The sequence below is a fragment of the Camelus bactrianus genome, chromosome 32, assembly GCF_048773025.1.
Source record: "Camelus bactrianus isolate YW-2024 breed Bactrian camel chromosome 32, ASM4877302v1, whole genome shotgun sequence".
NCBI lineage: Eukaryota > Metazoa > Chordata > Mammalia > Artiodactyla > Camelidae > Camelus > Camelus bactrianus.
In genome coordinates, this window is record NC_133570.1 from 11525551 (window position 1) to 11539250 (window position 13700).

General features: G+C 47.2%; 1 protein-coding gene across 3 annotated transcripts in view; it reads left to right on the forward strand.

The window, feature by feature from the left end:
• Nucleotides 1-13700, forward strand: part of NOS1 (nitric oxide synthase 1) — a 166200-nt gene that overhangs the window by 136757 nt on the left and 15743 nt on the right. For all 3 annotated transcript variants that reach the window (XM_074356469.1, XM_074356471.1, XM_074356470.1), the window contains 5 exons: nucleotides 2495-2669; nucleotides 5431-5569; nucleotides 6014-6092; nucleotides 11182-11375; nucleotides 12877-13046. In XM_074356469.1, the coding sequence (XP_074212570.1) occupies nucleotides 2495-2669; nucleotides 5431-5569; nucleotides 6014-6092; nucleotides 11182-11375; nucleotides 12877-13046 (757 nt within the window). The remainder of the gene's footprint in view (nucleotides 1-2494; nucleotides 2670-5430; nucleotides 5570-6013; nucleotides 6093-11181; nucleotides 11376-12876; nucleotides 13047-13700) is intronic.

The window sequence follows — 13700 nt, forward strand, 5'->3', positions numbered from 1 at the left end:
CCCTTATTAAATCTCTCATGGCTTAGAGCAGGGGTTGGCAAACTACAGCCCATGGGCCAAATCCAGCCTGGCCATGGTGTACTCTTATACAACTGGTGAGCTTAGAATGGGTTTTACAGATGGACATTTGCAATTCGTTTGACGACAGAAAATATTATCTTTGAACCTCAGTGAAGCAAAATGCTATCCCCCCACCAAAAAATTCCATTCTTCGCATTACTGGACATATATAACTCAGTCTTTATAATTGTACTCAATAACTATTATTATTATTGTATTTTAAATTTTGTCCAAAAATGTGTAGGAATATATTTTCTTCCTTGATACGAGAGTATCTATGTAATAGCTTCGATTTTGCTTCTTGGCCTACAAGCCTGAAAATATTTACCGTCTGGCCCTGTAAATAAGTTTACCAGCTTCTGGTTTGGAAGCTTAAAATAGGAATTTTGAAATCATCAGGTGAAGATGGTGATGGAAATCTGAGTCTAGGAAGAGACTGTGACACAGGCCTTCGGGTGCCTCGGCAAACGTATTAATGAATTAATCATCTGGACCATCTGTTAGTGAACACCAGTGGGTTTGACTAGCTAGTGAGTACAAAATAAAAGCAAATTAAACAGCGCTATTCAGTAAATAACAGTGTCAGTGGTGGTCAGGTGTCTCAAATGTCATCAATACTGGAGGTTTGGGGAACAACGCCTTAACCACAAGGCATGACTAGTGCCAAGAGTTTCCAAATCTGTGTTAGGCTGGAGGGGAGGGTGGGGGCCAGAAACGCTGCTCCTGGTGTCCTCCAGCCAGTCCACTCCTGGCCACCAGCCCTCTCCACCTGCCAGGCCACTGCCCTGCGAGGAAAAGGTGAGGGCTCTACCTAATGGAGGATCACAGGGGATGGGGAAACATGCTGCCTAATCCCACATCCTTCCCTTGGAAAGGCTCTGGAACCCCAGGGAAGGAAGGGCAGGAAAGAAGTGGAGAATGAGGTGAGAAAGCATGAGTACGAGTTTGAAAGAGTAGATATTAACCTATGTTGACTTTGACTTGATCTCTGAGACCCCTGGACCCCATCTCAAATTCATTGTCCAATAACAGAGTCCCTTCTCCCCAACTTCCCCAACTCCTTCCCTCATCCTCCATCGCAATCTTTTGACCATCATTCTAAAAAAGAGAGTCTGGGGCAGAGCCAGACCCTGTGTGGACTGAGTTAAACAGTTGCCCTCCTTGGCTTGTCTGAAATGACAGTCTGCCACAGAACATTCCAGCCTGGGGAAGAAGTCAGTCAGGGGGCCTGGTGTCCCACTTGTCAACCTCTCGATCCAGTCCCAGTGAGGTGAAGACCCACAGCCAGAACCAAGTCCTGAAAGTGTGACGTAAAGTCTCTGCACAACTGAGGGGCCCCTGGGCCCCAGCCCTTCACTTCTCAGACTTCAGTCAAAGCAGCTCCTCCTTGACATACAGGAAAACCTCATTAACTTGACCCCCATCGATTCAAACACCGTTTTCTAGTGATATCTATGCGAAGAGGGTTTGTGAAGCAACTCAATTTCACAGGCATTGCAAGGGGTGGAGCCAGCATATGTATAAGTCTTTCAGTCCCTTCTAGAAGAAGCTGTTTACCCACCAACGTTGAATGTGTTAGTGACAAGTCCTTCTGAGCTCCTCGTTCATACAGGACCTGGAGAACTGCTGCACTGGAGTTTTCATTGTCTTTGCACTTAAAACTAATCTAGTTGTATCATCAGTAGAGTTTAAGTTTTCCAGTAATAGAGACTCTTATCCCCAATTAGTCCAGCTTAGAAAGGGACACACGAGAAACAGTTCTGGGTCACCACGGTCCCCAGCTCACCCTCCTAAGGATCGCCTGGGGCTTGTCTCCCAAGGACCGTGGTGCTTAGCAGAGACCAGAAGGAAGAGCACACAGGGCTCGGGGGCTCCCAGGCTTAACAGTGGCCTTCCCCGGATGGGCTTGGCGTTGTCTTACCACCAAAGGCTAAACGCTGTCCTTCTGGAGATACCAGATGTCTCTGTGTGCTCGGGCAGCCATCACAAAATACTACAGACGCGGGGGCTTCAATAACAGAAGTTTATTTTCTCACAGCTCTGGAGGCTGGAAGCCCTCGATCAAGGTGTCAGTGGGGTTGGTTGGTTTCTGGTGAGGCCTCTCTTCCTGGCTTGCAGACAGCCGCCTTCTCACTGTGTCCTCACATGGTTTATTCTGCGTGTGCAGACAAATCGAGAGCTGTCTGGTGTCTCTCTCTCTCTCTCTCATCTTAGAAGGACACCAGTCCTATTGGATTAGGGCCCCACCCTTGTGACCTCGATTGACCTCAGTTACCTCCTTAAAGGTCCTATCTCCAAATACGGTCACATTGTGGGTGGGTAGGGCTTCAACATATGGATCTGAGGGGGCATATGGACTGTTATGTCCATAACACCAGACACCCCCACGTCTCCCTGGTCTGCTGGCATGGACCTTCTCTTGTCTCCTTGGCAGGTTCTCTGTGTTCGGCCTTGGCTCACGGGCATACCCTCATTTCTGCGCCTTTGGACACGCCGTGGACACCCTCCTGGAAGAGCTGGGGGGAGAGAGGATCCTGAAGATGAGGGAGGGGGACGAGCTCTGTGGGCAGGAAGAGGCTTTCAGGACCTGGGCCAAGAAGGTCTTCAAGGTAACCGTCCACCCAGATCTCAGAGACCCAGGGCAGAAGTCATGACCCCCAAGGACCACCCCCCAAGACAGGGTACCTAAACCATCAGAGGTAGAAGACACTAGAGAGCTCTTGGTACTTCTCTCATGTCTCCAACCAGGAGATAGCTTTAAACAACTCAGATAAGGTGGCGTGGTCTTAAGATATTCTCTACCCAGAATTCAGCCTCCTGCATTATGGGTAAGGAATTGGTCTATAAAAACATAGAGTCTTGAAATTTGGGGGCTGGGAGGAATGCACCCCTCACTCACATTTGGTAGACAGGTAAACACAAAACATAGACTTGGTTAATGAAGCCAGGGGCCATGCCTGGGGCTGGATCTCAGATCTCACCAGTTTTGTCTGCTTTGACAATCTTAATTGTTACGTGTGGCTATTTAAATTTCAATGTAAACTAGTGGACGTTAAATATGATGAATGGATAAATAAAGTATGTGTGTCCACATGACGGAATATTATTTAGCCATAAAAAGGAAGGGAGTGCTGATACCTGCTACAAGGATGAACCTTGAAAACGTTGTGCCAAGCGAAAGAAACCAGACACAGAAGGAAACTTAACTGTATGATCCCATTGCACAAAATGTCCAGAATAGGCACATCTGTAGAGACAGAAGGTAGATTAGTGGTTGCCAGGGGTTCAGGCAAGTGACTGCTAATGTGTGTAGGTTATAGGGTTTCTTCTGGGAGGATGGAAATGTTCTGAAACTGGATAGTGATGGTGGTTGCACAACCTTGTAAATAACATATCTGTATAATATTTAATATATGTATAATCTTGTATATAGTTATATATGTATATATAACAACATATATATAATTTAACATATATTAACACATATATACAACATATATAATTTAAAATATGTATTTAATGTGTATATATATACTGTATGTATTTATATATATAATGTTATATATAACATTATAATTAACATAAAGCATTAATTTATATATATAAAATGTATGTAGTTATATACTTAATGTATTATAATATCATATAATTATATATATAATGTTATATATAACAACATTATGTATGTAACTACATACTTTTTTTATATATATGGGTGTGTATGTGTGTGTGTGTGTGTATATATATATATAAATTAAATATAATTTAAAATTCCATTCCTCACCTGCATGAGCCACATATGCTCAGTAGCCACTAGTGGCTAGGAGTTACCATATTAGACAATTAGAACATTTCTGTCATGATAGGACATCCTATTGGACAGCGCTGTTCTAGAGATGAGGTCACAGGGGAATAAATGAATAACGGCCTTCTGTATGCATGTGGGGCGTGATGCCATTGGCCATCCTGGAAAAAACAAGAAAGCAGTGAATGTGGACCCACATGTCCCTGCCCCTTCCTTAGCCCCAGGGTGCAGTGTCATCAGCAACGCAAGAGAAAGGGCACTCCCCAACCTTCTGTCATCCAGTTGACACTCTTCATCCAGACAAAGAGAGCAAAAGGGGAAACTGAGGCCCCTGAGCAATAAGGATATGTATTTGGAGAGACTGTGTCGATAAGCCTGTTCCTGAATTTCTTCCTAGATGAGGAGAGTCAAGATAACCTGGCTGTTTTAATACCTGAGATAACTGTGTGGTTCTTGACTTCAATCAGTCAACTTTGAGTGTCCCAGAAACAGAGCCTGTTACGAACCACCAAATCCTTTAAGCTATCGTCTCACCCTCCCATCCTCCCAGCCCACGCCCAGCCCTACCAACCACTAAACCTGCTGTCTGACTCTATAGCTTTGCCTATTCTGGACATTTCATATGAATGGAATCTTATGAGATCTTTGTAACTTGCTTCTTTCACTTAGCATAATACTTCCCTGATTCGTCCACATTATAGTATATATCAGTACTTCATTCCTTTTTGTGGCCAAATAATATTCCATTTTATGGCTATACCATATTATGTTTATCCATTCATCAGTTAATGGACATTTGGATCATTTAAAAATCAACATGAGGCCAAAATATGGTTAAAAAAAAAAACTACCTTTGAAAACCTTTGGCATTATCCATGGTTTTTATCTCCAAAAACCTGAATTCTTAGAATCACTAAAGTTGAAGAACTTATGAACTTGCAAAAAGGAAAAGCAGGAAAAATTTATATGCAGATATCCAAATATTCAACATATTCTGCCTTTAATATAATTTTTAAATCTTTAGAGGAAGATAGGAAATTCTAAGGTATTTATTCTATTGTTTAATGTTAAGCCTCTGTACAAGTTGGTTTTAGGAATAAATGACCTAATAGAGTTACAGATTAAATAGAGGTTAGTCCCAAAGTCAGTAGTAAATGTGGTATGTCCAACACATCAAAGGCACTCAAAAAATAAATATAGAGTGAATTGATGGATGAGGGGATGGTAGGTGGGTGGATAGAAGGATGGATGGATAGATGGATGGCAGGGAGGGAGGGAGGAAAGGAGGATGGGTGGATGGATGGGAGGAAGGAAGGGAGGGAGGATGGATGGTGGATGGATAGGTGGATGGACGGGAGAGTGGGTAGATGGGCGGAGGGATAATGGATAGGTAGATGAATGGATGGAAGAAAGGAATGGAGGGAGGAGGGAGGCAGGGAAGGATGCAGGGTGGGTGGATGGGATGATGGATGGGTGGATGAATGGATACATGCCGGGACTTGAAGCTGTTGAGGGGAATCCCACTTGGGTGAAAGAGGTCACCGAAAGCCCCGTGTGTGCCACAGGCAGCCTGTGACGTGTTCTGCGTGGGAGATGACGTCAACATTGAGAAGGCCAACAACTCCCTCATCAGCAATGACCGAAGCTGGAAGAGGAACAAGTTCCGCCTCACCTATGTGGCTGAAGCTCCGGAACTTACACAAGGTACCACTCCCCACCCTCCCGGGGAGACATTCCTGACAGTGTGGGGAAGGGGAAGACAGGAGTTCTCACCTCCAAAAGGTGCTCAGAGAAGGTGGGCTTCATCGCTTTGGTCTCCCTTTAGTGAAACCCTCCCAAAATAAACGCGCTGCTCCTGCCCCACACGCAGGAAAACAGCGTGCTTGAAAGAGTGCCTCCCTCCGGCAGCGTGGTGTGCTACCCTGAACCTCCTCTTCTCCACTGAGTTCAGCCGGATTTGCTTTTTGCTCTGCATTGTCCGCAACTGCCCCCACCAATGCCTGCCTGGCCTCTTTTCTTCTATGTCTTCACTGTGCCCCAGAGGACAGGGGAACGTAAGGAGGGGGTCAGTAGAAGCTAGAGGCTTTTTCTTGACAAAGAAAACTCTTTAACTCCATCTCAGGAAGAATGTTGCTCTCCTCCTTGCAGGTCTGTCCAGTGTCCACAAAAAGCGGGTCTCAGCCGCTCGACTCCTCAGCCGTCAAAACCTTCAGAGCCCCAAATCCAGGTAGGAACACCTTGGTCCCCTGGGGTTACCCGCCTCTGCCCCAGGTGCCACCCTCAATAAGGAAGGGGCCCTTGTTGACTCCAAGGACTGGCTTCCTCTCACCACTCTAAGGGTCATCAAGACCCCTTGTTACTTTGTAGCATCTTGGTTTTCTGCTTTCCCCTTTGCCAAGCTCCAGCCTGCAAGGCTGAAAATAAGTGAATGGTGATGATTACTGCGGCAAGAGGCAAGAGAAAGGTTTTATGAGGAGTTTCAATATGGACCACACCCTTGTCAAACTGCTAACGTTCACTGTCACGTTCATCATAGTCAGAAATCTCTTAGTCCTGACTTTTCCTCCTCGCAGGTAATTCTCCCCTGGCATCCTGAACAACGGCTGCCCAGGCGCTGCTTAAATTCCCTTGGGATGGCGAGATGTTTATTACATACATCAGCCCCTCTGTGTCTTGAGGTCCTAATTGTTAGGAGTTATCTTATGATTGCTTATCAGCAAAGCATTTCTTCCTAGCACTTCATTTTGGTCCTCAGCTACACTCTCCAGTGACACCCAATACCAAGTGACTTCTTCCAAATGAGAGAGCTGCAAATAGCCAAGGACGGCGACCAGTCTCTCCCCGGTCCTGGTTCCTTCCAAGTGTTCTTCCCGAGACCTGGTTTCCCAAGCGTTTTGCATTAGTAAAAGGACGCACTCTGTCCTGCTGCAGATGTCATTCTCAGACCTGGTCACAGTGCAGTGGAAGTCCCATGATCACTGCCAAGTGCACTAAGGCTGTTATTACCATCCCGGATCTGGACAGGACACGCTGGTGCTGCCCGAGATGCAGGCGTCGTCCTGACAGCCATGCCGCTCTCCCGTTAAGCTTATGTCCTTGCTGCTCTTAGACTTCATGTCTTCTCAGAGTGACCCCATCAGGTCTCTGCATCCCTCCACCTGGATAAGTAAAAAAAAATTTTTAGCAGGAATGAAGGTCTTTGCATTGATCCCTGTCAAATGGAAGCCATTTCACTTTGCATTTACAGCCCATGAAGATCTTTTGAGATCTCGAATTTTTTGCATGGCAAAGTACAAAGTGTGGGCTCTCGAGCTGGACAGCCCTGGGATCTGGACCCAGTTCTGCCACGTGCCGGCTGTGTGACCTTGGGCAAGTCCCTTGGGTCCTCTGAACCCCTGTCTCCTTACCTAAAGTAAGAATCGTGGCTATAAAGATTGCCAACATTTATCTAGTACTTTCTGCATTCCAAGCGCTGTTTTGAGTCCTCTCTGTGTAGAATCTCACAGAACTCCACCAGCCTAGGAAGTAGGCACTATTATCGTCTACATTTTAAATATGAAAAATGACAATTAGAAAACACAAGTGACTTTTTCAAGGTTACACAGACTTTGTTCTCTGATTCCAAAGTCATGATGCCAAATGGCTGTTCCTACGGCCTGAACAACATCGCAAGGCTGCTGTGGGCATTAAAGACAACGCACACAAAGCAGCTAGTGTATCATACGTTCCCGTTACTGTCCCTTCTCCATCCCAGCTTCCTACACCTGCAGGTTTAGTCTGTATGCTTTCTACATGGACGTCAAACCTTTGACAACACTGTCAACGGGATGGAGCCCCAGGGCTCTCGTGTTGTCTCCTAGATCCTCAAACACTGGAGGAATGGATTGGGAATCTATTGGAAATTTCTTACAGTAAAAAACTGTGGAAGACCAGATCACAAAAAGTTACTCCTTACACGGTTATACACAAACAGCAAGGTCATTTGCAAATGTTTGGATGCTAAGTTGGACCAAAGTCCCCTTCATCTTCCTCCAGAAAGGACGGCTGACTCCATGCTGGGTAACTTACTACCAAAGGATATTTCAACAAGGTTAGGAACTAGAAGATAGCATTAAAAGCAGTTCTGGATTAGCACAAAAAAGGATCAAGTTGTGTCCAGGTGTTTAGCTCTTTAAAAGCGTACCCTATAGGGCTACCAATTCACAGACTTACTACCATTTCCAGCTTTACGAGTTTTGTTTTTTTTTTTTTTTTTAAGGATAACTGAAAGAAAAAGCATGACTCTGTCTCCAGTTTTCCCCCCTCCAAGGCCAGAGTCGTGCTGTTTGTGCCTGGAGGCCCTAGCAAGATACCACAAATCACAAATCACACACACCCCTCACCCCCACCCCCAACAAGAGACCCTTAATTGCAAGCAAAGTGCTTAAGAGGAAGTAAACCTGCTTTTGAGGGTGATCCTTGCCACTGTAAAGAGAAAAGTGACCGGCAGTTACTGCCTGGCCAGGAAATAAATTTTCTCTGTACTCCAATTAGCAAACAGTACAGAAGAGAGTATAATGGAGCATGAAGTGGTGGTGTGTGGATCGTTAAGTCCTGGAAGTCAGGAGGAAGGGACGTGCAGGAGAGGCTTTAGAGAGGCTGGTGAATAGAGGACATGTCCGCTCCTTCTCATTATTCAGGCCTCTGCTCAAATGTCAAATCCCTGGCCATCCTTATCTGCTGGTCACTAAGCCCACGGCCCCCAGCCCGTCACCACCCACCCATCCACATCACCAGCCCCATTGGAGATCTTTTCAAGTCACTCCTCAGTGAGAATCGGGCACTTTGTTGTCTTTACCCACCACTCTCTCACCAGTGCCTAGAACAGTGCCTGACACTCATTGCGAATTTGTTAAGTGTGTGAACCTGATTAACTCAAACTGCCCGCAACAGACAATGTTTATTCTTTTCACTGAAGAGCGAACAGCTGTTTTTTTTTTTTTTTCCATTTAATGCTGGACATTAGCAGGCTGTTCTTTCATCTGCGAACCTGTCATTGAACCCTTGCCAAGTGTGCGCATGAGTGTGTGTAGTTATGCTTCTGTAGGTGGATATGCGTACGTCACAAGCCGGGGGTGCTCTGGGGGAGAGGGTGGAAAGGGCTCAAAAGCCTGCTGCCTTCCCAGTGCCGCCCTTTCTCCTTCCCCTAATACTTTTCAATGGCTCATATGTGTCCCAAGCTTAGAAGAAAAAGGCTTAGAAAATCCTATACTTAGAAACCCCCAGCAGAACTGAGAGCTAAGACGGTGGGTCTCCAGGCTAGCGCTATCCACTGGGGGATCAGCTTCCTGCAAAGCTTCAAGGACCAGCCCATCAAGATGTCCCGTGACCACATCCCTGGGCCCACCTGGTAGCCAACCGGCCAGCGACATTCCCGTTCCTGCCTCTTACCCGCTGACCACCTTCTGCCACGTTTAAGAGGCCTCCGGGCAAGTGGCTGTGAGCGTGAGCCAGCTCAGCAAGTTCGGGTCCTCCGCGTTTCTATTTTGTACCGGCCGAATGAACGGAGGCAAATATGCTTCTGAAAGAAATCCTGATGATCTGGGAGAAAGTGGGAATTGATTTGCGGGGCCTTTCAAAGGCTTCCCGGGGTTGGTGCTGGAGGCTCCTAAATTAGCGACCCCACAGCGCCACCTGCTGGCTGGCAGCCTCCACTCTCCAGGATCCAAAACATGCCCGTGAGCTCAGAGCAGAATCCATCATTCAAGTCCGCATCATTGGCAAGATCAGTGACCCAGAGAGGGCAAAACCAGCCCAGGGACAGAGGGTGGGACCCCAGACCCTACCACCATCAATCACAATTTCAGTTACCAAGTTGCCCACCATGCTAAGGACCAGGGGTGCCGTGCTTTGAGAAAATACTTGACACCCAAAAAAGCAAATATGCCAGCACAACTATTTTTAATAATGTGGCTATTTGCAGCACAAAAGGGCTCTTGGTTGTGCCAAAAACTCCTTTAAATAGCGAGTCCCATTGGTCTATTCAAAGTGCTGATTTACATACCGAGAAGAATGTAGAAACTTCTTGTTGAATATCAAGTGTCTCCATCAACTGAAAACCAGTTGGCAATGAAGAAAAAGCAGATCTGAAAATGCAACTGTAACTCAAAGAATACAAAAGATTTGATTCACTAAGATGTAGTAATCAACCCCCAAAGTCTTCAGGTGAAAAAAAAAATGCACTAGATCTATACTGAAACTCTAAAGAGGGCCAGAATCATTGTAGTCTGAGGAGTCATTCTTGAAGCCATTCACTTAGCACAGAGCTCCTGCCCTTGAAATTCAAAAATCAATAGAAAGGGCATGACCTGGCAGACTGAACAAGTGTCTCTCTGGGTTTTCTCCTGAGTTCTGTGGACTTTGTAATATCAGTGGGTTTGTGCATAACAAAAACCCAAGCTTAAGGCCAAGTTCTTTTCCCTGGTCCCTAACAAGATGAGGACCCAGGCTGCAAAAGGGAGTGAAGCTTGGGATTCCGAGGAGAGATGGGATTTCACAGAATGGGGACATCACTGCCTGGGGCTCCAATGGGCTAGTGGTTCCTGGCAGAACTCCGATTGGTATTGAGAGCAGAACCTATTCCAGCAGCCGGATAAACCTGGGAGTCTCGGGTTCCTTTAATCAATAAATCTATCTTGAGTACCTACTACATGCTGTGCACTGTCCTAGGTGCCAGAATAGAGTAGGGGACAAAAGAGACAAATTCTCTGCCCTCTAGAGTTTACATTGTCCTTGGGGCCAAGGAAGGCAGGGGCAGGCAGGAGGCAGACCACAGAGCTTATAACGAAGTAAACTTTGCTGGGTGTCAGATGATGGTAAGTACAGGGGAGAATTGAGCAGGGGCAGGAAGACAGAAACGCAGTCAGGTCCGGGGACTGAACCCTGGGGTGCTCCACCGCCCAGAGTTAGGGAAGATGAGAAGGAACAGGCAGAGCAGACTGAGCAGGAGCAGCCAGAGAGAAGATCGAGAGAGTGTGGGGTGCTAGAATCCAGGAGAAGGGAGTTGAGAAGGAGCAGGTGACCAGCTGTATCCACCGCTGCTTGGGTGACCGCGATGAGCACTGGGAACTGGCAGCTGGATTTGCAATGAGGAGCTCATGGTTGACCTTGCTAAAAGCCGTGGGTGGTGTAGTATGATGGGGACAGAAGCCTGGTTGGCATGAGCCCCAGGAGAATGGAAGGAGGGGAGTTGTAGCCACAAGGACAGACAGAGGAGCAATGAAAGGGGGCAGGAACCGGTGGCCCTTAACTCTTCATTCCCCCTCCCTTCCCTCCAGCCGATCCACCATCTTCGTGCGTCTCCACACCAATGGGAACCAGGAGCTGCAGTACCAGCCTGGGGACCACCTGGGCGTCTTCCCGGGCAACCACGAGGACCTCGTGAACGCCCTGATCGAGCGGCTGGAGGACGCGCCCCCTGTCAACCAGCTGGTGAAGGTGGAGCTGCTGGAGGAACGGAACACAGCTTTGGGTAACTACGGTCGGCTGGGTACCCTACCCGGCCACTCCCAAGGGCCCTCCCCATCTCCAGGGAGTCCCAGAAAGAGGAGAAAGAGGAGTGTCTGGGAAAGAGGAGACCCGTTCTTCTTCCCAATCACCAATCTAGCTAGGAGGGTTGTCTCTGTCACCCTCCAGTTTATGAGACAGAGGACACCCCCTTTCTCATGGCTAAACAGCGTTGGCCCAGCTGGCTGAGTGAACGTCCGTGATGCTGCAACATTGATGGCTTATCATCAAGGAGAAGGGGTGTCTCCCTTCCTTCATCAGCTGGACACCAATCTCAGCAGGGGCTGCTTGTCTTACTTCCTCCATCACCCCTGCCTCACTGCCTGCCAAGTAAATAGCAGCTGAAGTCTGCCCCTGCCTCCTCTTAGAATTGTAAGGCACTGGATAAAGTTCAGTGGCCCATTGTGATTGAACCACATTTCAAATCTCATTAGACCAAGTCCCAACCCATTTCAGTGACCGTCCTTGACATTCCTGTTAAAGAACTTTTAAAGGCAAAAGGTAAATGTCTCCGTGTTTCATCTCAGTAGCCGCAGGTACAAGGAACTGTGGTGACCATACATGGTAGCCCAGTGATTCAGTGACCTGTCCCCTTTAAAAATGAGCCAGGATGTAAAGTCAGGGCAGAATGTGAGAACAGTATGTAGTCAAAGCTCTGGTGAAAATCCCTTTGGAAGGTACTGCTCTAGAGAAACACACTTTCTCTTAATAAATCCAGTCCAGCCAGTTCCTCCTGCACTTTGGAACAGTACTTTTTATCTTGAGTTGAGCCCCTGATGACGGAGAGGCTTGTGTTTAGGGGATATACTGGATTAAAGAACAGAAAGGCAGTGTTGTATGGTAGTTAATACATGGTCTGGAGCAATACTGCCTGACTTTATGCGTTTGAGCTGTGTGACCTGGGGCAAATTCCTTAACCTCTTTGTGCTTCCATTTTCCTCAACTGCAACATGGAAATAATAATAGCACCCACGACCTAGGATTGTGGCGAGGATTAAATGAGTTAATAATATCAGGTGCTGAGAACAGTATGTGGCACATAGAAAGTGCTAGGTGAGTGTTGAGCATGTTAAACACCAGAATCCCACTCAGAGAGGTGAGAGGCTGACACCAAGAGAGGACAGATGGAGACAGAATAGACTCACAGCTCACGCTCAAGTTGGTGGCTCACTGCATAGAATGTCAGGGGACTGTCTCATGCTATTTTAATATTTGTTCATTCTTAAATTTTTGGATTAGTTTGCTCAATTGATTTTGGACATGGTTCTTGCACACACGAGGTGTCACGTAGTCCCCAGGGCCCCGGGTGTAGATGTGGGAGGTGGGAGGTGGACAGCCGAGGAGTTGCTTGGCTCTGGGGCAGTCCAGCTCACCAGGCCCCATGCTGCGCCCCTGACTAGGACCCAGGTCCTCGGAGCCCAGTCTCTCCTCCCCCCGCCCATGTCTCACCTCCTGTGCCTCCACAGGCGTTATCAGTAACTGGACCGATGAGCATCGCCTCCCGCCCTGCACCATCTTCCAGGCCTTCAAGTACTATCTGGACATCACCACGCCGCCGACGCCGCTGCAGCTGCAGCAGTTTGCTTCCCTGGCCACCAGCGAGAAAGAGAAGCAGCGTCTGCTGGTCCTCAGCAAGGTGGGTCCCTGGCCTCGGACAACCTCAAGGGGGCGCCTTCCGCCTCCCCTGTGGTTGGAGCGTTGTATAGTTATTACAGCGGTTGTCCAGCAGATGGCAGTCTTGAGCAAGGGCTGCCACGCTAGTTTGCAGAAGGTCGCCATTGGCTAGTCCTGGCCAGGATGAGGGTAACCCCATTGAATCTCCAAGTTCTCTGGCTGCAGTAGAAATTACTGTTCTAACTCTTTTTCCTCCTTCCTTTGGAACCTTTGAGCTTCCATTAGTTTTGTCGGAGTCCATGCTTAGAAGAATCCCACTGTGCCCTGTTTTAAAAATCAGCCTTTTTCAGTGCTGATGAGCTATAGGTATGCCTTCAAGATCTAGGCGTCCTCGGATGGTAAAGTGAACCAAAAAGCTTAGCTTCTACCACCCTTGCTTAGAAACCAAGCTGCTGCAAAAAATCCTAGCTGGGAGGACCATTCAGACTTCCCCCAGTCGGGTCTCCTCCCCAGTAAGCAAGCTATCAGTGGAGCATGTGTAGAAGAGGGGATTGAATGGTGGTACAGCAAGTTTGTTTGTTTGTTTTTTAATTCAGGGAGTGCATATTATTTAGAGTGATGAAAATAAACACCAGAAAACAAAAAACACTTAATAAATGGTACATGGTTACTTCTG